This window comes from Molothrus ater, chromosome 15 (genome assembly GCF_012460135.2).
Source record: "Molothrus ater isolate BHLD 08-10-18 breed brown headed cowbird chromosome 15, BPBGC_Mater_1.1, whole genome shotgun sequence".
Classification (NCBI taxonomy): Eukaryota; Metazoa; Chordata; class Aves; order Passeriformes; family Icteridae; genus Molothrus; species Molothrus ater.
In genome coordinates this window covers 2,063,785-2,087,893 of record NC_050492.2, presented here as the reverse complement: position 1 = coordinate 2,087,893, position 24,109 = coordinate 2,063,785, and the positions used below count along the sequence as shown (strand labels likewise).

Sequence of the window (24,109 nt, the reverse complement as noted above, 5' to 3'; positions counted from 1 at the left end):
CTGAAAAGATGGGAAAAGAGGAGCTCAGTTCATTGAAAGGGACATGGGAAATGCAGGGATAAATCCCACAGAAGTGCCCCTCACCAGGCAGAGGGGACTCTCTGGACCAGCACTGTGCCACGTTCTGGACTGTGTAACCTCTTCCTCCTCTTCCTCCTCCAGCTGGTGGTGCTGGATGAGGTGGGCAGGCACAAAGAAGGCAGCTGCCTACCCAGAGCTGCAGCTGGATTGTCCTGTGTCTCAGATGCCACTGCCTTGGCTGCTGGGGTCACACAGGGCGGGAGAGGAGCTGGGATGCGGTCAGGAGGGACAGAGGAAGTCCAGACAGTGGATGTGCAACGAGCAGGCAGCCCACAGCCATGACTGCACCTCCCTGGCTTGGTGTGGGGCTCTCTCACATGGCCAGCCTGCTCAGAAGGGAGAGCTCTGTTGTGTGGGTCCATGCATCAAATGCTGGCTGCTTTTGGGGCACAGAGGTGCCAGGGTGTTGTTTCTGGCTCACCTGTGAGGTGCTGTGTGGGACCATTAAAATGCTAATGGGTTCCTGCAGTGGGACAAGGACTGAGGCCCTGGAGGGACTCTGAAGCTGAGCTGAGGTGGTGGGAGCAGGATGGAGACTGGGAACAGGCGATCCCTGATTGGGAGAATCAGGAAGAGAAACAATCAGCTGGGGTAATCCAGCTGCAGAGCCAGGAGGGAGCAGCTTGACAGCCCCAGAACCCCCTCCTCACCCTGGCTCACCCCACCAAGGCCAGGATTTGCCCTCAGGCAGGGCCAGGCTGCTGTGCCACGCTTGTGGAAATGCCACCACACACCAGAGGCTGTGTGAAAATGGGAATGTCCCCTCGAATGGGGAATCCTGATCAGCCTGGCATGGCTGGAGTCAGGAAAGGGGATGGGGTGCTGGAAGGGAGCAGGGTGCAGCAATGCTCTGGGTGGGTGGGAACACCCAGGAGGAGAAAGAGAGATTTATTGTGCAGGGCAGCGTGCGTGGGCACGGGGAGAACAGGAATACACTGGCCATGACTGCATCCCCTCAGGGCCCTGCAGAAACCCAGAGCTGCCAGCTCCCCCTGTACACAGAAACTCTGAGCTTTGCTTTGTGGGCTCTTCCTCAGCTGAGACTTGCATGATGCAGCAGCTTGTTGGTCCAGGGTTTGGAGAGCTCTCCTCTCCTGTGGCTCAGCAATCCGTGGCAGGAGGAGAAGTCTTGTTCTTGCCCAGATGTTCCATTCCTGTCTCCCTGTCAGGACAGCAGGCAGGTGGGTGTCACCTGTGATGTGGTGACACCCTGAAGTCATGCTGATGGAGGAGGCTCCTGAGAGCCAACCTGGTCACCTGTGCAGAGGGACAGGAGCCCTCAGCGAGGCAGAGCTGAGAGCCTGGAGGAGGCACGGGCTGTGTGACAGACTGTAGTGGGATAATTCAAATTAGGGATTCCCATGGGATAACTCCCATGGAGGAATGTGTGCATGGATTGGAGCTCAGTTCAGTGGAGATGGGCTGGGAGGGGTTTCAAGGGTTGCATTCCTCAGGGTTTGGATGGAGAACTGGCAGGTGGCTGAAGGATGGAGAGAAGCAGGTCTGATTTCTGTAGCAAAGGAGTGGTGGGTGAAGCCTCCCAGAGTGAGGATAATGTGGTGGAGATGGAGGAGGAGGTCATGGGACCACTACAGCGTGAGATTTCCAATGGCTTAGCCACTCCTTTTTTAGGAAGGAGGGAGGGAGGCACAGGAGTCTTCCGGGGCTCTTTTTCCACCCTCTCCTGGGTGCTGGGATCCCCGTGTGGGGGTCTGCATCCCTCTCCCCCCCCACGCTGCTGTGTGATCAGTCCTGCTCTCACTGAGCCCCACTTCCACCCTTCTCCCTCCCATCGCCAGGGCTCAGTGCCCTAAAATTCAAGGGAAGGAAGGTGCCAGGGGAGCTCGGGGCTGGCACGCGTGCGGGTGAGGTTATTCACCCCGGGGCGGGCAGCAGCCTGGCAGCTTCCCTGAGCAGCGCTCCTGCGTGTCCTGCTGCAGCCTCCGGCATCTCCCCGAGCTCCTCTCCGCACCTTCCTCCGCCGAAACAGCTCCGGAGAGATTTTTTTTCTGGGATCGGGACAGGCGGGTGCTCTTGTGGCAGAGCGCGGCAGAGAGCGGCAGGCAGAGGCAGCTGGCTCCTTCGCGGGGAAGGCAGGCACGGAGCCGGGGCCCGGGGGCCGGAGGATGCTCGCCGCGGTGCCCAGCCGCGGGGATGCGGGGTTGCTAGGAGGCAGGTGAAGGTGAAGGTGAAGGTGAAGAGGAGAGCGCTGCGGAGGACCGCAGGCCCAGGTAGCGCCGCAGCGGGGCCGGGGGACAGGCGGGGGGGGACATTCTCCGTGCCGGGGAGCGGAGCCGGCGAGCGGGGAGGGAGCCGGGAGCGCCCGGGGGAGCCGGGGCGGAGGGAGCCGGCTCGGTGCTGCGGGAGGACGATGCGGGAGCGGCCGGCGGCTCGGCCCTCCGCCAGCCCGGCTGCCACGGCTCCCTGCCCGCCGCGGCCGGTACCGGTGCCGGTGCCGGTGCCGGTGGAGGGCCTCGGCCGTGAGTACCGAGGGGAGCGGCGGGGGAGCGGCGCGGCGCGGGAGGATGCTCCGCCATCCTCCGGCAAGGGCGAGCCGGGGTTGCCGCCCGCCGCAGAGCCCCGGGCAGGCCGGGGCACCGGTGCCCTTGGGAAGCCGCCTGCAAGGGACGGGGGAGCGCCGCAGCCCGGGGCCGGCGGGGCCTGCGGGGACGCTGCCGCCGGCGCTGCCCTTGGGATGCCTCTTGCCGGGGCCGTGCGGGGCAGCAGTGTCCTTGGGAGACCGCCAGGAGCCAACTCCGGCCGGTCCTGCCCTCCGCACCGCGCCGGACCCTGCGGGGCTCGGGCTGAGCTGCCCCCGGCTGGAGCTGCCCCCGGCTGGAGCTGCCCCGGCTGGAGCTGCCCTGGATGGGAGATGCCCCCGGCTGGAGCTGCCCCGGCTGGGAGCTGCCCCTGGCCCCTCAGGAGGAACGGGAGGATGGCACAGGGTGGGGGTGAGCGCCGCGGCTCTGACCTGCCTTCCCCCTCCTCCTAGATCCGCATGTCAGACTATCACAACCCCCACTATGGGGAGTCAGAACCCCAGCACGGCATTACTGTGGTCTTCCTCCTTGTCCTTGTCTTCTTCATCATGGGGCTGGTGGGGTTCCTGATCTGCCATGTCCTGAAGAAGAAGGGTTACCGGTGCCGCACCTTCCGGGACGAGCTTGACCCAGATGACAAAGACGAGGTGGAGGAGCTCGAGGATGGTGAGTGCTGGGCAGTGGGGGCTCGCTGGGGGCTCAGCCTTGTGCCTACTGTGGGCTGGTGCTCCTCATGCACCCTTCTGGGCTGTGGGATGGGGCTGGGAGGGTTACCTGTCACGTGTGGCTGGGCTGGGATAAAGGGCTGGGGCGGTGAGAGCAGCATGGTGCTCCCTGGGGATCAGGAGTGTGAGGGCCAGGGATCCCTCTGATCCACGAGCTGACAACGGCTGGAGGTGACAGGGAGGTGGGAGCCAGTGCCTGGCCCTTCCCAAAGGAGCATTATCACCAGAAGGTAATTCTGATGAACATCCAGGACTTGGTGAATCCCCAGCTCCCAGGGTTATTTCAGTCATAACCCCTGCTCCCTCAAGGAAAACCTCTCCCAGCTGGAGCACAAGTGCCTCTGCCCCTCTGGCATTAGGATGTCTGGCAGGGAGCCAGCTGGGGTTTGTTATTGGCCATGTCTTCTTCTGGTCCCTGCTGTGTTCTTGCAGACCACAGAAGTAGGGCTGGTGTTGGAAGGGGAAGGGACCTGTAGGGAATTTTTCCCATGGCTTCAGGGCACTGCAAGTCGCTCTGGGGTGGTTGGATTGGGAAGTCACTGCCGCACTGAGCGTGGGTGCCCGGCCCAAGCGAGCTCTGTCATCCGGTGCTTTCCTGAGTCTCTGCTGAAGGGGGAACACACATTCCTCCGGCTGCTTCCCAGGCTGGGAACAGCCACATGGTGCCACAGAACTCCTCCAGCTCCACGTGCTGTGGCAGTGCTGGGGAGGATCAGCACCTCCTGCTGCTGCTGCCTGAGCTCAGGAGGGAAATGCAGCTCCTTGGGCTCATCCTCGGTGCAGCCAGAGCCCCCACGTGCCCATGGATGCGCTCCTCTGCCTTTAATGTCTTGGCTGTACATGACATGGAGACAGTCTCTGAACCTTCCAGGATGGGCTTTGCCCTCTGGACACGCCACAGCCCAGGGAAACATCTCCATGGGATGATGGAGATCTTCCGAGATCATGGTAACAGCTCTTGAGCCTTTGAGGCAGCTGCCTGCCAGACCATGGCTCCAACCTGCTTACAGGAACATCTCACACTGCTGACCAGGCTGGAGGTCCTGGCAGGGTGACAAGTCCATCCATCCATCCATCCATCCATCCATCCATCCATCCATCCATCCATCCATCCATCCATCCATCCATCCATCCATCCACCCATCTATCCAGGCCTCCTGCCTCCAACAGTGGCTGGAAGCATGTTGAGTTAATGCTGTGGGTGAACTCCACAGCAGAGCAGGCACCAGCCAAGATTGCTCAGAGCAGTCTTTTAAGCTTTCAACAGTGTGCAGCTCTGGGGCTCTCTCTGTCACCGTGTGTTCCCCATTTCTGTATTTAGTGGATCCCAGTGGGTTTATTTTCTGTGGACGTGTCCTGTCTACCCTTGGAGCCTTGAGCACTTGCAGCATCCTGCAGCCAGGGGGTCCTGGGCTGGACAAGGACCCTCCTCTTTCAACTTTTTAGAACCTGCTTCCCTGTCATTTCTCCAGATGCTCTGCACACACCCCCTCTCTCTGCACACACAGCTGCTGGCTCAGCCGTTTCTTTTCCAGGATGAGGGATCTGGTGTTCCCCAGTGGCTTCCCAGTGTGACAGGGGACTTGAGGCTTCTCCAACAACTCTGCTGATGCAGCTGCTCCTGGGAAGGGATGAGTGAGCAGAGCCCCGGAATTCCAGCCCTCAGTGCCACGTTGTCTCTTTTCAGATGAGGCCGAGAAGAACGATGACACCGTGGAGAAGATTGTGAGATGCATCATCCAAAATGAAGGTGAGCACTTCTTGGGCCGGCCTGGAGCCATGCTGACCACTTTGGCTTGTTTGTCCCTCTCCCTTCAGCGTTCCCCTTTTTCCCTCTCTCTTCAGCAAACGTGGAGGCCCTCAAGGAGATGCTGGGGGAAAACGAAGCAGATGTGCCAGTGCCAGTGCCCAGGTGAGGGAAGCTCACAGCAGCTTGTGGCTGCTCCACAGTGAGGGATAAGCAGCCCCTTTCCAGCTGCTACAAAACATCTTCCCAACGGGGAGTCCTGCTCTCCTGAGGGCTTTGAGGAGTGCTTCACCCCACTGTCAAGTGCAGCAGCTCTTCCTCATTCCTGTCCCCCCCAGAGCTGCTGCTCCCAGGCCGTGCTGCAGTGGGGCTGCACCAGGGTTGGGGCGTCTCCCCAGGGTGACACAACCTGTCATCTTCTGTTGCAGCCTTTGTCACCACAGCAGCAGCCAGGACGGGGGCCCACCCCATCACCACACGGTGCACCTGGGCTCCACGCACGCCCCCTGCATCCACTGCAGCAGGAGGAAGAGGCACCCCCTGCAGCGCCAGGGGCGCTCCAAGGAGGGCAAAAGCAGGATGCATCCTGGAGAGACCACCGTCTTCTCAGTGGGCAGGTACCCAAACGAGCTTTGCCAGCCATTTCTCTGCTGGAATGAGCACTACAGGCTCTCCTCAGTCCTCCTGTTCCTTCCCCCTTCCCCACGTGCCCAAGGTTCCCTCTTGCTGTTGCACACGGAGATGCCCCAGCAGCAGCTCTGCAGCTGGAGCTCCTGAGCAGCCAGGTGGCTGCTGCACCTGGAAATGCCTGTGGTATGTGGCAGGCTGTGATGCACCGGTGGCTTCCCTCCTTCTCCGGGAAGGTGACTCAAGCTGGGTTTTCCTGCTGAGTCAGTGCTGGGCACAGCCCCAGCTCCGTGTCCTTCCAGAGCCCGCTGTCCCAGCTCAGTGCAAGCAGGGCCTTGCTGCCCAACTGGGGGCTTCAGGGACCTCACTGGGGGGGACAGAGGGGACAGCATGTCCCAGGTGCAAGCCACCACCTGCTCAGGATGAAAGAGTGGCTGTGCTGCTCCAGGTCGCTGCCTCCAACGATGTATGTAATTAGATGACACAGCAGCAATGTAAGAATAGGGGAGTGTTCCTGATACTTCCCACAAATGCTTTCCATCCCCACCTGGTTTCACCTCAAGGGACTTCCTGAGCTTCCTGTGGTCTCACTGTGTCGTCACTAACCTGTAGGACAGTCTGTAGGCTCACCCAGGCTGCCCCATTCCCCAGCAGAAAGGGTTTGGAAAGTTCCTGGGCTTGGCTCCCTCTGGCTGTGGTGGCTGGGGCAGGGGGGCAAGAAGCTGCTGGTCCCTGGATGGCCACCATGGTGAGACACAAAGCTCTGCCATGCTCAGATTGTGCACAAGGTCCTCATTCAGGGCCTGAGCCTTGACAGAACTTCATGTTGTGGTCCAGAGAGACAGTCCTTTCATAGGAATGCTGAGCCAAAGTGGGCATGGAATTGTGGAATGGTTTGGTTTGGAAAGGACCTCAAAGTTCATCTCATTCCACCCCTGCCATGGGCAGGGACACCTTCCACTAGCTCAGGGTGCTGCAAACTCCATCCAGCCTGGCCTTGAGCACTGCCAGGGATCCAGGGGCAGCCCCAGCTGCTCTGGGCACCCTGTGCCAGGGCCTGCCCACCCTGCCAGGGAACAATTCCTAATTCCCAATATCCCATCCAGCCCTGCCCTCTGGCAGTGGGAAGCCATTCCCTGTGTCCTATCATGTGGATTTTTCCACCACCACGGGCAGGAGCCTCAGCAGGGAGGTGAGCTGGGGCTTTCTGGGCAGCTGGAGAAGCAGGGAGACCTGCTGGACTCGCCAGGCCCAGCTCAGCTTGGATCACATCTCGTGGGCACTGCCAGCTCCTGGCTGCTCCGTGCCCGTGGCTGTCCTTGGAGGTGGTGCCCGGCAGGCCGGGGCTCTGCACAGCTCCTGCTCACCACTAATTCACTCCCTGGCTGGTGCCCAGCTCCATCCCCTCCTCCGTGTCCTCTGTCCGTGCTCTTCCAGCCTCCTCTCAGCACTGGGAGTGCTGGACAAGATGCTCTCCTTTCCCAAAGGCACCTTCCCTCAATTCCTGTTTTTCCTCTTTAACCCTGTTAGTGTCACACCCCACAGCAGCCCTCTCCACAGGGCAGTCATCCTGCTTCTCCAGGGCTTTACTTTCAATCCTGAATCTCTTTGGTACAAGGTCCAGCTGCTAAGGGACCTATGTGCCCACGAGGTGCAATCCCACCCTTAAATTCTGCTTCTTATTTCCAGGCTGGCCCCTTTTCCCTTCCAGATCCTCCAGGATTGCCCTTCCTGTGTCCTATTTATGACAAATATCTTGAAGTACTTTGACCCAGCACTGACCCTACAAAACAGGACTTCTTTAACCCACCCCTAGAGTTAAAGACACACTCTCAGGTCTTGTTCTCCTTTGTTTTTGGTATTGTTCTTACTTTGGATGCAGTGGTTGAGAGTCCAGCCCCCTCCTACGTGGAATGAGCCCTGGTAGGCACAGGCTCATCCCTGAGGAGTGGAAAGGATGGGAGATGTGGAGGTCCACCAAGATCATCAGGGCTGGAGTATGGGGCACCTGAGGAGGCTTTTTTGGCCTGGAGCATTAGAAAGGGATGATCTAATTGTCCTCTAACACTTCTCAAAGGGTGGGTGGAATTTAAATGAAGATGGAATAAGACTCTCCTCAGAGATCTGCACTGGGAAGGGCAAGAGGCAATGGCCAAGAGTTACAACAAGAGAAATCCAGAAAAGATGCAAGGAGAAACTGTTCTGCCATGAGGATAGTGCAGCCCTTGACAGGGCCCTGAGGAGTGGAGGAATCTCCATCCCTGAAGATTTCAAAACCTGACTGGACAGGGCTATGGGCAAAGTGCTTAAGGATAGGAGGGGGCCCAGAATGAGCAGGGGTCTGGAATGGAGACCTCCTGAGGGCTTTTTGCACCTAAATTGTTCTAAACTTGTGTGGGACTCAGGGTTGTGTATGGTATAGGATGATTTACCACTTAGCTCAGTGCTTGCCCTCAGCCAGGTGTAGTCAGTGGCAGAACTTGTCCATAAAGCATCTGTGTCTGACCCTCTGTCCTCAGCCCCATCAGCCAGAGTGTGTCACACCCCACTGAATCCCAGGGATGCTGATGAGGCAGCCAGGCAGGGCTCCTCTGCTTTCCCCCCAGAGGTTGGCTATGTTACTTCTTGTGCCCTCTCTGGTCCAAACCCTTCCTGCTCTCTGACTCCACTCCCGACTCTTCCAGGCTGACATTGCTCAATGGCATTACCAAGAAGTGATCCTGTCACTGTGTCTCCTTCCTGTTCCTCTTCAGGGCCAGAACATTCTTTGGTCTCCCCAAAGTGCTGGTGTCTTATCTCCGAATATCTGGACAGACCTGAAAGGTCACATTTGCTGCTGCTTGGCCTGGGAACCTTCTCTGGAGCTGGAGCATTTTTCTTCTCCACCCTCCCAATCCTGAGCAGCTTTCTGGCCCTGCTGAGGGGTTGGTGCTGCCCACGGGCTGGGCTCCAGCCTGGAAGTGGTCTCCTTCATCTCTGCCAACTCTCCTGGCATCTGTTCTTATCTTTTGGACCTCTCTGCTTTTTCCTTTGAAGAGCAGTGCTGCCATGTGCTTGACCTTTGTGTCTTGCTGTTCTTTCCATACCAGCAGCACTTTCTGAAATTGTGCTTTGCCCTGACACTGCCTTGCAGCTGAACTCAGCCAGGTCTGTTGGTTTTCCATGTGTGATCCAAGCACAGTGAGAGCAGCTGTGGGCGAGCCGTGGGCTGCACGAGCTCTCAGTGCTGCCATTGGAGTGCTCTGCCTGGTGGACACCAGCTCACCATGGAGGAGATTTCCTCTCTGCTGGTCCAGTGCTGGTGAGGAGGAGTCACAATCAGCACAATCACAATTCAGATTTTCAGGCTTTGCTGACACCTTGCCCCTCCCAGGCTGAGGGAATTGGGAGAGGAGAAAGCTCCAAGGGGACTTTAGAGCCCCTTCCAGTGCCTAGAGGGGTTCCAAGAGAGCTGGAGAGGGACTTGGGACGAGGGCACAGAGTGACAGGACAAGGAGGAATGGCTCCCTGCTGCCAGTGGGCAGGCTTAGAAGGGATATTGGGAATGAGGAATTGGTAAGGAGGCCCTGGCACAGGGTGCCCACAGCAGCTGTGGCTGTCCCTGGACGTGTCCAAGGCCAGGCTGAATGGGGCTTGGAGCCACCAGATTGAGGAGTTGTGCCAATCCATGGCAGGGGGTGGGACTGGATCATCTTTTAGGACCTCCTTCCAACTCAAGCCATTCCCTGAGTCTATGATCCCTTACCCCTCTCTTCTCCCCACGTGCAATGTTGCATCACCTCTGATTATGAGCCCACCCTTTAAGCTGTCAGACCCATTTCTGCAGCTTTCCTCCTGCCCACCCAGAGCTCTGAGCTGTTACCTGCTCGTGGTGGAACCTTGGTGAACACCCAGGTACCATCTGCCCATCCAGGGGATGGTGCAAAATGTGCTCTGGCAGATTTTAGCCAAAAAACTCCTCCAGCCTTTGATCCCTGTATCCAAATCACTGCCAAACTCCTGTCCTGCCCTCACTGAGGGCATGCTGTCATCCAGGCTGTCTTGGAGCATTTCCAAGAGCTGTGATCCATCTTGCTGCTGGGAGGACAAGCTCTGCTCCAGCCAAGACCTGGATTGCACTTCCCATCCTTCCCTTTCTGTTTGTTTTGCTCAAAATGAAGGGGAAAATCAATTTGGGGACACAGCTTGTGTAGGTGTGAATGGGTCAGACAGGTTGGAGATCACGGCAAAGCGAGGAGATCCGAGGCTGGAGGTACAGAAAAGCTGGGAATCCAGTGGTGGGACAGCATGGAAAAGAACTGCTTGTAGGAGTGTTGGGGGGTAGGATGGTCGGGACAGATGGAGATGAGAGATCCCTGAAGCCAGGTCGTGGAATTTGGGGTTTATTGCAAAGGGCCTGGGGGCAGGGCCCTGCTGGGAGCTGCCAGGCACAGCTCAGAGCAGGACTGAGAGAAGAGAGGGGGAGAGAGGATGAGAGGGTGAGAGAGTAAAATGGTAAGAGAGTAAAAGGGTAAGAGAGCGAGGTTCCTGTTCCAATACAATAAATCTTCTTCTGTGTTGAATATTCTCATTCTCACTAACCAATCTAGTCCAAGATACAAATCCTATAGCATTTACATACATCCTATAAGAATCATTACATTACCATACTGTGTTACATTTTAAACCCTAAAAACTCCTCTTTGGGCCCCTTCTGCCAAGCTGGCAGGGTCTGCCTACAGGCAGAGGGTGTTGTTTCATCAAAAGGGGATTACCTTCAGCTGGCCACACCATTGTTTTCCCATTGTTCAGTAACCGAGGTATCTCAAAGCTTGCTTTCATTTCAATCTCACTTATAGTTTCTATATTCTCAAAATCTTCTGCCAGACAATCACATTTATAAGGCTTTCCTGTTTCATCTTCCCCAACATCCGCTGTGTCCTGTTCCCATTGCAGGTTCCGTGTCACGCACATCGGGAAGAAGCCGTGCCTGCAGGAGCAGCCGGACGGGGCCCTGCCCGCGGGCAGCCGCCCGCCGAGCACGGAGGAGCTGGAGCGCAGCAGCGAGCTGCTCAACGGGACTGTCCCCACGGCTGGCCTGCAGAACGGAGCCATCCACACGGGCACACAGAGTGCCAGGAGCGCCCAGCAGAGCGTGTCCACCAGCCCGGCCGCCAACACACCCGCCAGCTCCGGCACCCGTGACAGCCGGCGGGCGGGCACGGTTGGGTCCGGCCCGGTTGGGTCTGGCCCGGTTGGGTCCGGCCCAGTTGGGTCCAGCATGGTGGGGTCCAGCACGGTTGGGTCCGGCACGGCAGGGTCTGGTCGGGCAGGGTCCCTGCCGGGTGCTGGATCCGCTCCCGGGAGCTCAAGCCGGCAGCGCAGGCTGCTGAGCCTGCCGGTGCTGGGAGCATCGAGTCCCAACATCCCGGGAGAGCTGGCGAGGGAAGGAGCCGGCGTCTGCCTGGAGGAGATGGGACTGGCGTCGGCAGATGAAGTGTCGGATATTCACGGGAGCCTGAGCCTGCAGGAGCAGGCCGAGGAGCTGGGGAGAGACGAGAGCAGCAGGAAACAGTCCGGAGGGGAGGATGGGAAGCAGCAGGTATGTTCCTCCTCCTCCTCCTGGTCCCCATGTGGTCCCCTGGGCTGGAGGGGGATTGCTTTTTCCCACCTATTTTTCAGTGTCTGAGGCAGTCACAGTCACTGTGACAGGTCTCACCCTGCTTCAGGGGCAGTGGGAGGTGCTGCAGACTTGCTGCCCATTCCCCTTGGCAAGGAACTCCTTTTCCTTTGGGGACATCTATTGGGATTTTGACCTGGCAGAGCTCCACTGCTGCACGTGGTGTCCCCAGAGCCGCCATAGCCTCACTGGGGTCCAGTGTGGCCAGTCAGGAACAGGCAGGGGCAGATTTCTCCAGGAGCCTTCCTTACCTCGAAGGCCAGGAAATGGCAAAGCCAAGTGGTCATGTCTTGGTTGCTTTCCCTGCTCCTGAGGAGCTGTGCTCAGAGAGGAGGAAAGCCCACCCTGCCTGGAGCTCCCAGTACCCTGGTACCTCCCAATGTCCCACCCAACCACCTTGCTGGAGGGGTTAGACAGCTCCAGGGGATTTTCTCCCTGGAATTGCCTCTGTGCTGGTACCAGTGAGCAAATGAGGCTGGTGGTGGTAGTTCAGACACCCAGAATTTCGCTTACACACTCATTTGTGGTTCTGCAGCTGGGAAAAGGTGTTTTTCATGGAAGGGGGCTGTGTAGTGTCAGCAGCTCCAAGAGCTGGGCCTTAACTTGCCTCACAAAACCAGCACGATGTGGCAAAGCCCTTGGAAGAAAAAGGAAGCCAAATGCCTGGGTAAAATTCCTGGCATGCTTCAAAGCCGTGGAGATCCCCTGGGGCTGGTTCTGCACGGGCTGGGCACATGCCAGCAGCCCTTGGCAGGGAGTGGGATGGGGCAGGACTGGGTCAGCACGGGAGAGGCCTGGGGAAGGTGCCTGGCTGGATGCTGGATAAGGACAAAGCAGGATCCCACCGTTTCCCCCTTTGCTTTCTGGTGAGCAGGCTGGAAGGTTTGAGCTGTTTCATGGAGAAGGGCAAGGCAGGATAGAGCTGATGGGCTGCAGCCCTTCCCCAGAGACATGGGGAGGTGGTGACAGGTCCTCCTGTGTCCCACTGAGCCTTGGGAATCCCTCTGATCCCTGGGGAAGCAGTTAAGTGTAGGGCAAGCCCAGTGCCAGGCTCCTGCCTTGGATGCTGCCCATGGTGCTGGGGTGCTCCAGAACACGGGGTCCCATGGATAACGGTGACAGGACCTCCCTGGGATGTTTGTCACCAAGCCCTGGTGCCACTTGGACCATTCCCCACGCCCTCAGTCGCAGTCAGAGCCAGCACCAAGGCTGTTGGCTGCTGCTCCTCACGTCCTGCAGGTGGTGGGGAAGGGCAGAGAAGGTGCCTGGGCTGTCCTCGCTCCTGGAGACTCGGTGGGGCTCTGCCCCTCGGGTCACTACTGTGGCCACGGGGGAGCCCAGCTCAGCCCCAGCTCCATGGGAGCGCTGACCCCTCTCCTCCATCCCACAGGAGCCCAGCGCCGTGGAGCAGGACCGTGTGTGAGGTGAGTGCCTGTCCCCTGCCCCTGTCCCCTGCCCCTGGGACAATGCCTGGGGGGTGGGAGGGCACTGCCGGTGTCCCTGCCCTGCTGGGTCTCAGCTTGCTGCTGGAGATGGAGAGAGGCTGAATCCTTTCTCCAGGGGTCGGGACGTGCCCAGCCGCAGGCAGCGACCCCGGGAAGTCCCATTTGGGTGGTGGGGAGGTGCCGTGGCTGCGGGGACCAGCCCCATCCCGCCTCTCTCCCACAGCTCCTCTCCGCTCCCGGCTGGAGCGTGCACGGGAGGCGCGCAGCCCCCGGGCCCCTCGGGGCTGGGGCTCTGCCGTGGGGCAGCCGCGGGGCAGCCGTGCCCGGCCCCGGGTGGGCAGCTACGCGCTTGGCATGGCCGGAGCGACGCGCCCGCGACACCGACAACCGCGCTCGGCGCCAGCCTTCATCCCATTGGCAATAGGTACCCGAGTCCCACCCACCGCACCCTCCCCGGAGACCCCCCCGAGGGACCCTCGGGCCCGGCAGGGGCAGGGCGGCACCCAGAGCCCGCTGCCCCCGCGGCCCCCAGCTCGGGGCAAGGATCAGAGGGGGCCGCGGCCAGGGGCAGGGATGGAGGCAGCGGCTTGAGCCCCACCGCCCACCGGGCACGTTCAGCACAGAGCACAGCCCCCCCGGGCACCCCTGCCACGCAGAGCGGGCACAGGCACAAACCCTGCACCGGCAGGTCCCTGGGAGATGCTGGCGGAGAGAGGAGCTCCCGGCCCCACCCCGGCACAGGCCCGGGGGGCGGGATGGCCCCGGGCCAGGCCAGCGGGCAGCCTCGGGGCCGCGCCAGCTTCGGTGTGTAACGCCCTGTACATAGACGAGCTACAACCATTAAAGCTGCTGAACCCCTCGGCTGGGCCAGCGGGATTTATTGATTTATTGGGAACAGCCCCCCACGCCCACTCCTGCCTGTGGGGGCTGGCAGGGGCCGGAGAGGAGCCCCCCAGGAACCAGGGCTGGGCTGGGAGTGCACGGGTGATGCCAGGCAGGAAGGGTAGAGGCAAAAGGAGGGTGAGATGGGGCCTGGCTGTGGCACTGGGCACCCCATAAAGGGGTTCTGGGTGCTGTACTGGGATGCAGGACCACTCTGCAAGCAGGGTGCAGCCCCTGGAGAGACCAGCTCGGGGCACGGGGCAGCAGCAGCTCCTGCTGCTGGGACAGCAGCCTGTGGTGGTTTGCTCAGGCAAAGCTTTTTTGGGGGAGGGGGCTGGGGGCACCCACAGGGTCAGCTGAAGTGAAGCTCGGGGTCGGGCTCGGGGGCTCTGCCGGGTGGTGGGGGCGGCGCACGGAGCTGCAGAGAGGGAGAGGAGAGGGAAAGGAGAGGGAGAGAAGTGGTGCCAACATGCTGAGGCCACTCATCCCCCTTCAGACCCCCCAAAACACACGGGTGGCTCCATTACAGAAGGGCTGGGGCAGGTTTTGGGGTCACAGCATCCCTGTGAAGGGACTTACCGGCGCAGGCGCGCGGCTGCCAGATCTGGAGAGCTCTGCCCGCTGCCCGTGCCATCCTGCCGGCAACCTGGGAGTGCCCAGCAGCTCAGCCTGGCTTTTGGGCTCCCCCAGCCCCTTCCCAGTTTGCCCAGTTTCCCCAGCACTCACCTCCCAGCGCTGTCTCAGGAGCAGAGCTGGGGACCAGGCTGGCCCCGGGCGTGAGGCCAGGAGGGGAGAAGGGTGGAGGGGACGGTGATGGCAGCTCCTGGGAAAAGACACAGCCAAGAGGGATGGGCATGGTGGGAAGGGGGCTTCACCTCAGCACCCATGGAAGTGCCAGGGTGACACAAGGACCCTCCTGGCACCAACCTGCCCGGCTGCCTCCCGGGCCCCGGTGAGCTCCTCCACCACCAGGGAGGGGAAGACGCCGACGCGGCCGTCGAAGTCGCCGGTCCAGAAGCCATCGTCCACCTCGCCAGCAGCACGGGGCAGCACCCGATGATGGCCCCCTCAGGGAAACTCAGCTCCTCGGGGCTCTGCCCCTCGTAGTCGTACAGGGCTCGCACCAGCCAGGCTGAGGGGAGGGTGGGGAGGGGGCTCAGCACCCTCTGGATCCCGCCCCCCTCTCTGGGGTGGGGGTGATGCCCAGCACCCACCTCCAGGCTCCAGCACCAGTTCTGCAGCCATGATGCTGGAGAGCTGGCGGTGCAAGGCAGAGGGGCCTGGGGGGCCCAGCCCAGCCCCTGAGTCACACCCCAGGGACAGCAGGTACTTTTCAGGGACGTAGCCGACCTGCCCTGCCTTGTTCCGAGCCTGAGGAGGCAGAAACCACATGAACATCCCAGGGTCCAGAGTGGGGTCAGCCTGGGGACCTCCAAAAGGTGTCCCCCAGTAGGGAGGGGGGCTCAGCCTGCTCCCACCTTCACCCACTCCTCTGCGTCCCCATCCTCGATGATCTCCAGCTCCTCGCCCTGGCTGATGGACAGCTCGTCTGCCTGGCAGCCCTGCAGGAGATGGGGACAACGTGGCAGAGAGGCTGAGGTGCCATCTCTGGGCAGGCAGGGTGAGGGCCATGCAGGCAGGGCCATACCTGGTAGCCAAAGATCACCCTGCAGGTGTAGGGGTAGGTGCGGGCAGCAGGCCCAGGCTCATCGTCCTCATCGGCCTCATCGCTGTCCTCGTAGTCATCGAACTCAGCCAGGTCCAGCCCTGTGGGCGTCTCCTCACCTGTCCCCACCATGGCCCCGGCCAGCCAGGTGTCCACGTCCAGCCCTGCCGCCCGCAGCAGTGCCAGCCGTGCCTCGGCCTTCACTCGGCTCACCTGGGGACACCGCACATTGTCACAGTGCCCAGGATACCTCTGGCGGTGTCCCAACCCCATCACCCCCATCCCCAGGTGTGGTGGCATCCCCAGCATCACACCCCAAGTGCAGCATCCCAGCCACCACCCGTCCCTGTCCCTACCTCCCCCACCCTGGGGGTGACAGACAGATGTCACCCCAAGCTCCCTGATGGGGGCTCCCACCTCTGCCTTGCGGATGTTTTCCCTCACTTCCTCCATCTGCCGCTCCACGGCCGCCGCCTCTGCCTCCAGCCCCTGCTGCCGCCTGGCCTCCAGCCGCTGCAGCACCTGGGCGGGCACCCACAGCTCAGAGGGGGTGGCAGCTGCAAAAGCCCCTCCCTGAGCCCCGCGGTGCCCCGTGGGGCAGGACAACACCCACCTCCTCACTGTGTGCCCTGTTCTTGTGCTCCCGGGCCACCCGCGTGGCCCAGCGCCGTGCCTCCTTCTCCAGGCTGGCCCCGTCATCTGCTGGTGGCAGCAGGCACACCTGGGCAAGGACACGGCGGTGACAAGGGGGTGGCTGTGCAGACCCCAGTGTGCTGTAACTATCCCCTCCACTTACCTCCTCCATCCCCGTGAGCTGGAAGCGCTGCTCGGGCGCCAGGGAGAAGGCGGGGTGGTCCTGCAGGAAGAGGAGCAGGTCCTGCTCCCGGCACACCTGCAGCAGGGGAGCGGCGTGGGGCCGGGGGCTCACCTGTGCCCTCGTGTCCCACCCAGCTCGGGGGACAGTGCTCTTACCCGTGCAGATGCCTCCACAACACCCTGGAACCAGTCCCGGGTGGCCCTGCAGGTCTCCACCTCCGTCCTGCTGGCAGCTGACAAGTGCTCCCGAAGCCGCTCATAGAGGTCCCCATCCAGAGCCTGGGGGAAAGCAGAGGGAACCCCCCCAGCACTGCCACATCCCCCCACTGGAGCATCCCTGACCCCCAGGGCAGCCAGCCCTGACCCTGTGCAGTGAGACCCTCTGTGCTGGCAGTGGGGAGATGCTCCTTGTGGGACCCTGGGGAAGGGGCACGGGGGGCCTGGGCATCTCCTACCTGCATGGCTGCGGGCAGCTCCACACGCTGGTAATGCTCCAGGTGGGCAGAGGCAGACACCAGGGCGAAGCTGTACTCGTTCTGCACCCCCGCCAGCTGCCTCGAGTGCTCGGCCAGTCGTGCTGAGAACTGTGGGGACGTGGGCAGCGAGGCTTGGCGATGGTGCCCCGTGTCCCCAGCATGGGTACCCTGCCATCCCCCACGCCACCCACCTTGGCACTGAGCTTTTGCAGGCTGGCCTTGGTGTGAAATATCCGCCGGTCGCTCTTGCGGAGGCTGGGGAGGGTGGAGGGGGGTGTGAGACCACCCTGAGCCACCGCAGCCCCCCGGCTCCATGTGCCCCACTCACCGCGCCTCCACGTCGGCCGCCTTGTCCTTGGCCACCTCGCTGCTGCGCCTCAGGTGGCTGAGCTGCTTCTTGGCCTTGTCCAGCTCCTTCACCGTCTCCAGCAGCTCCACCTGCGCCTTCTGCAGCCGCTCGATGCCCTGCGGGGAGCGTCAGCTGGGGGGGACAGCTGTCCCCCCGCCCGGGCACAGGGACATGGCCTTGCCCCGGTACCTTCTTGAGCGTCCTCTCCTTGCAGAGGCGGGCGCTGCGGGCGGCCTCGGCGGCCAGGGCGCGGTAGCTCTCGGAGGCGGTGACACGGACCTGCCCAGCGTGTGCTGTCCCCTCGATGACGCCTTTCCAGACAGCTGCCACGCTCCTGTGGGCACAGGGCTAACACAGGGCCGGGCACTCCCTGCCCCGTGACACCTTTTGGGGATGCCCAGCAGGACTGCCAGCACTCCCAGTCACAGCAGACTGGAACTGGGGACATCCCACCCACAGCTGTGTCCCAGTGACACTCAAATCCTGGCTGGCATTAAGCATCTCCAAACTGGGAGGGCCGTGGGCAGGTATGGCAAGCCCCAGCTGCTTGTCCCCAGCCCTGTCCCTGTCCCCAGCCCACCTGGAGTCGCCAGCCTCGCCACGGCCCCGCTGCCAGTCTCTCTTCACGAACTGGCTGGCCAGCCTCTGCAGAGCCTGCAGGCAGAACCAGCATCACCAGCACTGCCTGACCCTGCCGAGCAGCCCAGCACCCACCAACCCCCCCTGGGCTCAAAACGGGGCTCCCCCACCCTGGCTGCCCACCCCATGGACCTGGGGACACACACGTGTCCCCTCAGAGCACAGACACATCCCCCAGGCTCGGTGTCAGCAGGAATTGTGCTCCCCAAAACCTTCTTGGGGGGCAGCCACCACAATGAAAGGACCCCCCTGCTGTGGCTTTTGGGACAGAGCACCTGCAAGGGGACATCACTGAGGGACACTGGCTACAGATACAGAGTAGAGGAGCCCCAGCAAAGCCAAGCACAGCAAGACCCCAATCCTGGGGGTATGGATGGTCACCCCCAGCCTGGGGGGTGCGAGGGAGGGCAGTGACATGGTGACCAGCTGCAGGAAGGGGGGACACAGTTCTGCTGCAGTATGTCCCCAGGGGATGCTGCAGGGACATCTCACATTAAAACCAAACTGACATTTCAGAGCAGAGCCCTGCGATGACCCAGCAGACAGCAGAGCCCAGCGGTTTCCTCCCCCACAAGGTTTTCCCTCCAGGCTCCCAAAACACCCAAGGTCTGGGCCACGCCGTGCTCAGCAGAGCCCCCAGCGGGTGCTGGACGTGGTCAGGGTCCTCCCGGCAGGATGAGCCATCTGCCACCACCCTGCGGGGCCAGCACGGAGCAGCCACGCTCGGGTGATTTCCGAGGCTGCCCTCTGCCTGCGTGGGGCCTGCCCAGCTCCTGCCCCAGGCCGGCAGGATGGGGCCTGGGCCCCCCGGACATTGATCCCATATCCCGTGGCACCTCCTTACCTGCCCATACTCCCTGTCAATGGTGGCCCTCTGCTTGCTGTAGGACCTGGGGGGAGAGGGGACACAGGGAGGACACACAGAGAGGGGCAGGCATGGGCCACCCCTCCCATCACCTGCTACCACCATCCTCCTCTTACCATCTCCCCCTGCCACCATCCTGTCCCCATCAGGCCACCCCAGTGGGTGATGGAGGCCATGACCTCGAGGTGACAGGCTCAAGGTGAGCCGAGCCCGGTCCCTGGCCCGCCCGTGCCGGGTCTCAGCTTGGGGACACACACACAGACAGACACAGACACACGCACACACACACACAGACACAGACACACACATGCACAGACACGGGATGAGATGCCCGGTGTCAGCTTGGGGACACACACACACGCGGGATGAGCTGTTTCATCTCAGCCCGGGGACACACACACAGGATGAGCTGCCCGGTCTCAGCTTGGGGACACAGACACAGACACAGACACACAGGCACACACACTGGTGGGACGAGCTGTTTCATCTCAGCCTGGGGACACACAAACACAGACACACACACAGACGACACACACAGACACACACACGGGATGAGCTGCCCGGTGTCAGCTTGGGGACACAGACACAGACACACACAGGCACACATACTGGTGGGACGAGCTGTTTCATCTCAGCCTGGGGACACACAAACACAGACACACAGACACACACACACACAGACACACACACACACAGACACACACACGGGATGAGCTGCCCGGTGTCAGCTCGACCCCCGTGTCACCTGTGCGGGCCCTACCTGATGTCCTCCAGCAGCTCGGCGTCCCGCTGCTGTTTGCTCTGCAGGCCCGACAGCTGCTCCAGGAGATGGACCCGCAGCTCCTGCGTGAGCTTCACCTGCGGGAAGGTCCCGCTCAGCCCCGCGGCCGCGGCGGGCACGGGCAGCGGGGATGCGCTGTCCGCCCTGCCCGGGTACCGCTGCCCTCCTGAGCGCCGCCCAAACGCGGCCTCGCTTCCCCAGCCCCGGGAGGCTCCGCCGGGGGCGAATCTCGGTCACGGCTGCAGGACACGGCAGCGAGGGAGGACCCGGCCCCGGTGACCCGGCCCGGCCCGGCCCGGCCCGGCCCGGCCCTGCGCTCACCTTGCGCGGCGGCGGCTGCATGGCTGCGCTGCCCCGGTGCCGGTGCCGGTGCCGGTGCCGATCCCAATCCCGGTGCCGATCGCCGCCGCCCCGATCCGCGTGCGCGCAGCCCGGAACTGCCGGGCCGGCCGCGCCCCGCCCACTGCCCGCGCCCCGCCCACTGCCCACGCCCCTCGTGGGTCACGCCCATCGCTGACCACGCCCCAAGACGGGCCCTGCCCCATCAGGCCCCGCCCACCACTCACTGACGGACACGCCCCCAGTGCCGCCTCCAACCAGCCCCGCCCCTTTACCCGCGCTGCAGGAGCCCCGCCCATTGCAAGCCCCGCCCCTCGGGGGCTGCAGCGCCGCCTGGTGGTCGCTGGTGCACGTGTGGGCGGGGCGATGGGACACGGGGACAGGCGGACGGGGAGACGCGGACATGGGAACACGGGGATATGAGAGGGAGGGACATGAGGACCTGGGGATGTGGGAAGACAGGGACATGTGACAGAGATATGTGACATAGGGACATGGGGACGCATAAGGGGTGACAGGGATATGTGACACAAGGACATGGGGATGTGTAGGTGGGGAGACACGGACATGGAAACACAGGGGTATGAGAGGGAGGGACATGAGGACATGGGGACATGGGAGACAGGGACAGGGGGACACGAGGAGACAGGGACATAGGAACACAGGAATATGAGGGGGGGGAGGTGGGGCATGGGGATGTGGGAAGACAGGGGCATGTGACAGGGATATGTGACACAGGACATGGGGACATAGATGGGGAGACAGGGATATGAGAACATAGAGATATGAGAGACAGGGACATGGGGACATGAGGACATGGGAGACAGGGACACAAACATGAGAAGACAGGAACATGGGGACACAGGAATATGTGACACAGGGACATGGGGATGAGGATACAGGGACATGGGGACACAGGGATATGAGAGGGAGGGACATACGGACATGGGACATGGGAGACAGGGACATAGGGACATGAGAAGACAGGGACATGGGGACACAGGGATATGTGGCACAGGGATATGGGGATGGGGAGACAGGGACATGGGAAGACACGGATATGTGGCACAGGGACATGCGGACATGGGGATGGGGAGACAGGGACATGGGGACACAGGGATATGTGACACAGGGACGTGGGGACATGGGAGACAGGAGGACAGGGACATACATGGGGACACAGGGCTGTGAGAGATGGGGATGTGTGGGCACAGCATCACAGGGACATGGGGTGATGGGGAGCACTGTCCTTGGGCAGTCCCCAGGATCACTGGGGACTGAGTCCTTGTGCATGAGGACGCACAGGACACTGGTCCCAGGATGTGGTGACACATGAGGTGCTGGGGCACTGGCCCTGGGATGTGGGGACATGTGAGACACTGAGGGGACAGCCCCAGCACAGGGACGTGTGGGGTCCCACATCACAGGGAGGACACAGAGCCCCTGGCTTGGCAGGACCCTGCTGTGGGGACAGGGGCACAGAGCTGAGCAGTGGCATTCACTGGGGGCCACCTGGAAGCATGAGGGACCCGAACCAGTCCCTGTCTATCCCAACACTCTCCCACCCCCTTCATCTCTCACTTCTCTTTCTGTCTGGGTTTCTCTGTTCCTGCACAGCTCGTGGCTCTCCCCACTGTCCCATTCGTCCCCATCTTTCTCCTCCCATGACATTTCTGGGGTTGGCTGTGCATGTCCTGGTCCCTGGGTGTGTGACAATGCACAAGGCTGGGCTGGGGATGTGTCACTGGCTCTGGTATTCCCCTCCTTAGCTGGAAAAATGGACCGGCAGTCACCCAGCCACGTTGGTGACAGGAAGGGGACAATGCAGGCTGGCACCATCTACACCAAGCTGTGACACCAGCATGTCAGCCTGGCCCCAGTGATGGATCCTGGGGCTGTGTGGCCCTGACAGGGCTGGGCAGGCAGGATGCCCAGAGCCCTGCAGTGCTGCAGTGGGACAGGGCCCCACGTCACCAGGCTGGGGACCCGCTGCCACCTTCCTGTCCCACGCACGGGGCACAAACAGCTCCATCTCCCCGCTGTGCTTCTCCTGGCTGCCTTCAGCTGCCCACCGCTGCTTCCTCCTCCCCACAGTCTGTGTGGTCGTGTGACGCAGTTGGAAATTCGCCCCCGATGGCGATGGCGTGCCCCGGGTGCTCGCTGTGGTGACAACTGGCGGTGACCCCGTGCCTCAGTCTGGCTGCCACACCGCAGGGATGTGGGCAGGACGCTGCTGTGACGTGGTGGAGACACAGGGGGGTGTCAGCAGGGAAAGGGACGGGTGACAGCCCCGCCGTGTCACCAGCCCTGTGCCATTGGTGCAGACCTGGCTGGCACAGCGGCCACTCCGCAGAGATGTCCTGGAGGGTGCTGTCACCTGCCTCTGCTGCTGCCTGTGTCACCCTCCTGCTCAGCTGTGCCTGGCTTGGCTCTGCTGCCCATCCCTCCTCAGGTAAGTGGTGGGTCTGGGGTAATGGGGTAGGGCAGGGACATCTCACTGGGACACCCCAACATCACGTCCTGTGACACTTGGAGGTGATGGCTAGGTACCATGGGGAGAGTTTGGGGCCCTGCTCTGCTGCCTTCCCTCTGTGTCCACATTGAGAATCTGAGTGAAGACCTGAGACCCAGCCAGCATTTCCCCTTTTGGCAGCAAAATTCAGATTGCTGCTCTTGTAACCTGAATTTTCCATCCTCTGGATGTGGAGAGGGGGCAGAGGTTGTGGGAGTTGTGTTGGATGTAACCAAAGCCCCCCGGGGCAGGGTGTTCTGGGGACCATCAGGATAGAACTTCTGCAGCTGGAGATGACGTGTAGAGCCTGTCTGGTTTCTTTTTCTGAGCAAGCCAGAAAAGGGATTTGATCCTGGGTTGTTTCTCTGGTGTCCTGGGACCTTCCTGTTCTTCACTTTAGTTCTTTACACGCAACGAAAATCCCCTGACCACAGGAGGATGAGGAGATGTCTCTGTCTGTGGTGAGGAGCTGAGCTGGGGACACGGCTGGGACTATCCCAGCCCTGTGCTGCCCTCCTGATCCCTTTGTGCCAGGCTGGGCAGGACAAGGGACACCAGCAGCACCAGGGCTGTGGGAGCAGAGCCCATCCAGGCTCAGAGCAGGGCACCGTGCTGGGCTGGCCCTGCTGCGGTGGGGGCTGGCACAGAACGGGGCACAGCTCTGCAGGGTGAGTGCAGCAGGGTGCTGGGGGCTCCCCTGCCACGGGACAGGGAGATGCCACCTCCTGTGTGCAGTGCTGGCTCTGCAGGGAGGGGTGACAGCTCCTGCCCTTGGCTGAGCCCGATGCCTTGTGTCCCCGCAGTGCCCAACAAGAAAGGGCGAGCCCTGCTCCCTCTCACTCCCAGGAGAAGAACGTGTGCTCCCAGGCCTCCGAGGAAGATTTTCTCAATAGCACCCTCAGCACCCGCCTCCTGCCAGCCCTCTACTCCGTGGTGCTGCTGGTGGGGCTGCCAGCCAATGCTCTGGCCTGCTGCGTCCTGGCCACCAACTTCAGGAGATGCTCCAGCGCCGTCTTCCTGCTCAACCTGGCTGGGGCCGACCTGCTCTTTGTCCTCCTGCTACCCTTCAAGATCTCCTACCACCTCCTGGGCAACCACTGGCCCTTTGGGGACTACCTGTGCCGTGCCATGGTGGCCTTCTTCTACGGGAACATGTACAGCTCCATCTTCTTCCTCACCTGCATCGGCCTGGAGCGCTACATCTCCGTGGCACACCCCTTCCTGTGGAAGAGCTCCAGCTGGACGAGGGGCAAAGTGGGCATCTCTGTGGGCATCTGGCTGCTGGTGGGGCTGGGCATGAGCCCTCTGCTTTTGCGCTCCCACACTCACGATATCTCCAGCCTCAACATCACGACGTGCCATGATGTGCTTGAAAAGGAAACCCAAAGGTTCTTTGGCTACTATTTCCTGTTCCTGGTGGGGCTGGGCTTTGGGCTGCCCTTTGTGCTCATGATCATCTCCTACAGCTGCATCCTGGCACGGCTGCTGGCCAAGGGAGGGAGCCACGGGCAGGTGATCCGTGTCCTGGCCCTGGTCCTCCTGGTCTTCATCCTCTGCTTCACGCCCAGCAACGTCCTGCTCTTCATCCACTACCTGCTGGAGCCCACGGGCTGCAACAACGGCACCTACATCTCCTACGCCCTGGCCCTGGTGCTCAGCGCCTGCAACAACTGCTTTGATCCCTTCATCTACTTCTACGTCTCCCGGGATTTTCGGGGCTGGCTCCAGGATGCTGGAGGCCGCTGCCTGCGGGGCCTCGAGGCCTCGTCGGGGAGGTCCACAGAGAAAACAGCTCTGCCCCTGAGGTCCAGTGAGCAGAGCCACGGCTGCCAGGCTGTGTCCCCCTGCCCAGGGGATGGGGGAGCCTGAAGCATGCCCACCATGAAGGGCTGACAATAGACTTGGGCAAAAACTTGTATCTGGATTGAGGTTCACAAGGATTTTGCCTCGGTTTTGCCCC

General features: G+C 61.6%; 3 protein-coding genes across 4 annotated transcripts; 2 read left to right on the top strand and 1 right to left on the bottom strand.

Annotated features, from left to right (window-relative positions):
* The first annotated feature begins 1,815 nt into the window (after positions 1 to 1,815).
* On the top strand, positions 1,816 to 13,683 carry RELL2 (RELT like 2). 2 transcript variants are annotated; one of them, XM_036391617.2, is made up of 8 exons: positions 1,816 to 2,312; positions 3,074 to 3,287; positions 5,034 to 5,096; positions 5,192 to 5,258; positions 5,522 to 5,710; positions 10,656 to 11,301; positions 12,770 to 12,803; positions 13,048 to 13,683. In XM_036391617.2, exons 2-7 carry the CDS (start codon positions 3,080 to 3,082, stop codon positions 12,800 to 12,802), a joined length of 1,206 nt encoding a protein of 401 aa, XP_036247510.1. In that variant the 5' UTR covers positions 1,816 to 2,312; positions 3,074 to 3,079; the 3' UTR covers position 12,803; positions 13,048 to 13,683. The 2 variants fall into 2 exon arrangements, with proteins under 2 accessions (XP_036247510.1, XP_036247511.1); XM_036391618.2 differs by lacking the exon at positions 1,816 to 2,312 and adding an exon at positions 2,422 to 2,561.
* On the bottom strand, positions 13,665 to 19,215 carry FCHSD1 (FCH and double SH3 domains 1). The gene is made up of 16 exons (XM_054516444.1): positions 18,497 to 19,215; positions 17,594 to 17,667; positions 17,203 to 17,347; positions 16,993 to 17,129; positions 16,856 to 16,919; positions 16,644 to 16,772; positions 16,345 to 16,467; positions 16,169 to 16,264; positions 15,986 to 16,093; positions 15,790 to 15,894; positions 15,355 to 15,585; positions 15,185 to 15,268; positions 14,921 to 15,077; positions 14,634 to 14,838; positions 14,433 to 14,529; positions 13,665 to 14,352 (listed from the first exon to the last, which is right to left on the bottom strand). The coding sequence occupies exons 1-16, from the start codon at positions 18,824 to 18,826 to the stop codon at positions 14,230 to 14,232; spliced, it is 2,208 nt and encodes a 735-aa protein (XP_054372419.1). The 5' UTR covers positions 18,827 to 19,215; the 3' UTR covers positions 13,665 to 14,229.
* A 2,777-nt stretch (positions 19,216 to 21,992) lies between these two features.
* LOC118692226 (proteinase-activated receptor 3-like) lies at positions 21,993 to 24,018 on the top strand. The gene is given in 3 exon segments (XM_036391898.1): positions 21,993 to 22,089; positions 22,953 to 22,991; positions 22,994 to 24,018. Coding segments are annotated over 3 exon segments (1,161 nt in total).
* Positions 24,019 to 24,109: the final 91 nt, after the last annotated feature.

What these genes read in the sequence shown, in the direction of transcription:
- RELL2 (XM_036391617.2), top strand. Translation starts at nt 3,080, where the DNA reads ATGTCAGACTATCACAACCCCCACTATGGGGAGTCAGAACCCCAGCAC. An exon ending in ACCGTCTTCTCAGTGGGCAG is followed by an intron (nt 5,711 to 10,655) that starts GTACCCAAACGA and finishes TTCCCATTGCAG; the next exon opens with GTTCCGTGTCACGCACATCG. An exon ending in GGGAGGATGGGAAGCAGCAG is followed by an intron (nt 11,302 to 12,769) that starts GTATGTTCCTCC and finishes TCCATCCCACAG; the next exon opens with GAGCCCAGCGCCGTGGAGCA.
- FCHSD1 (XM_054516444.1), bottom strand. Translation starts at nt 18,826, where the DNA reads ATGTGTGTGTCTGTGTCTGTGTGTGTGTGTGCGTGTGTCTGTGTCTGT. An exon ending in TTGACAGGGAGTATGGGCAG is followed by an intron (nt 17,668 to 18,496) that starts GTAAGGAGGTGC and finishes TTCTGCCTGCAG; the next exon opens with GCTCTGCAGAGGCTGGCCAG. An exon ending in ACAGGGCACACAGTGAGGAG is followed by an intron (nt 15,895 to 15,985) that starts GTGGGTGTTGTC and finishes GTGCCCGCCCAG; the next exon opens with GTGCTGCAGCGGCTGGAGGC.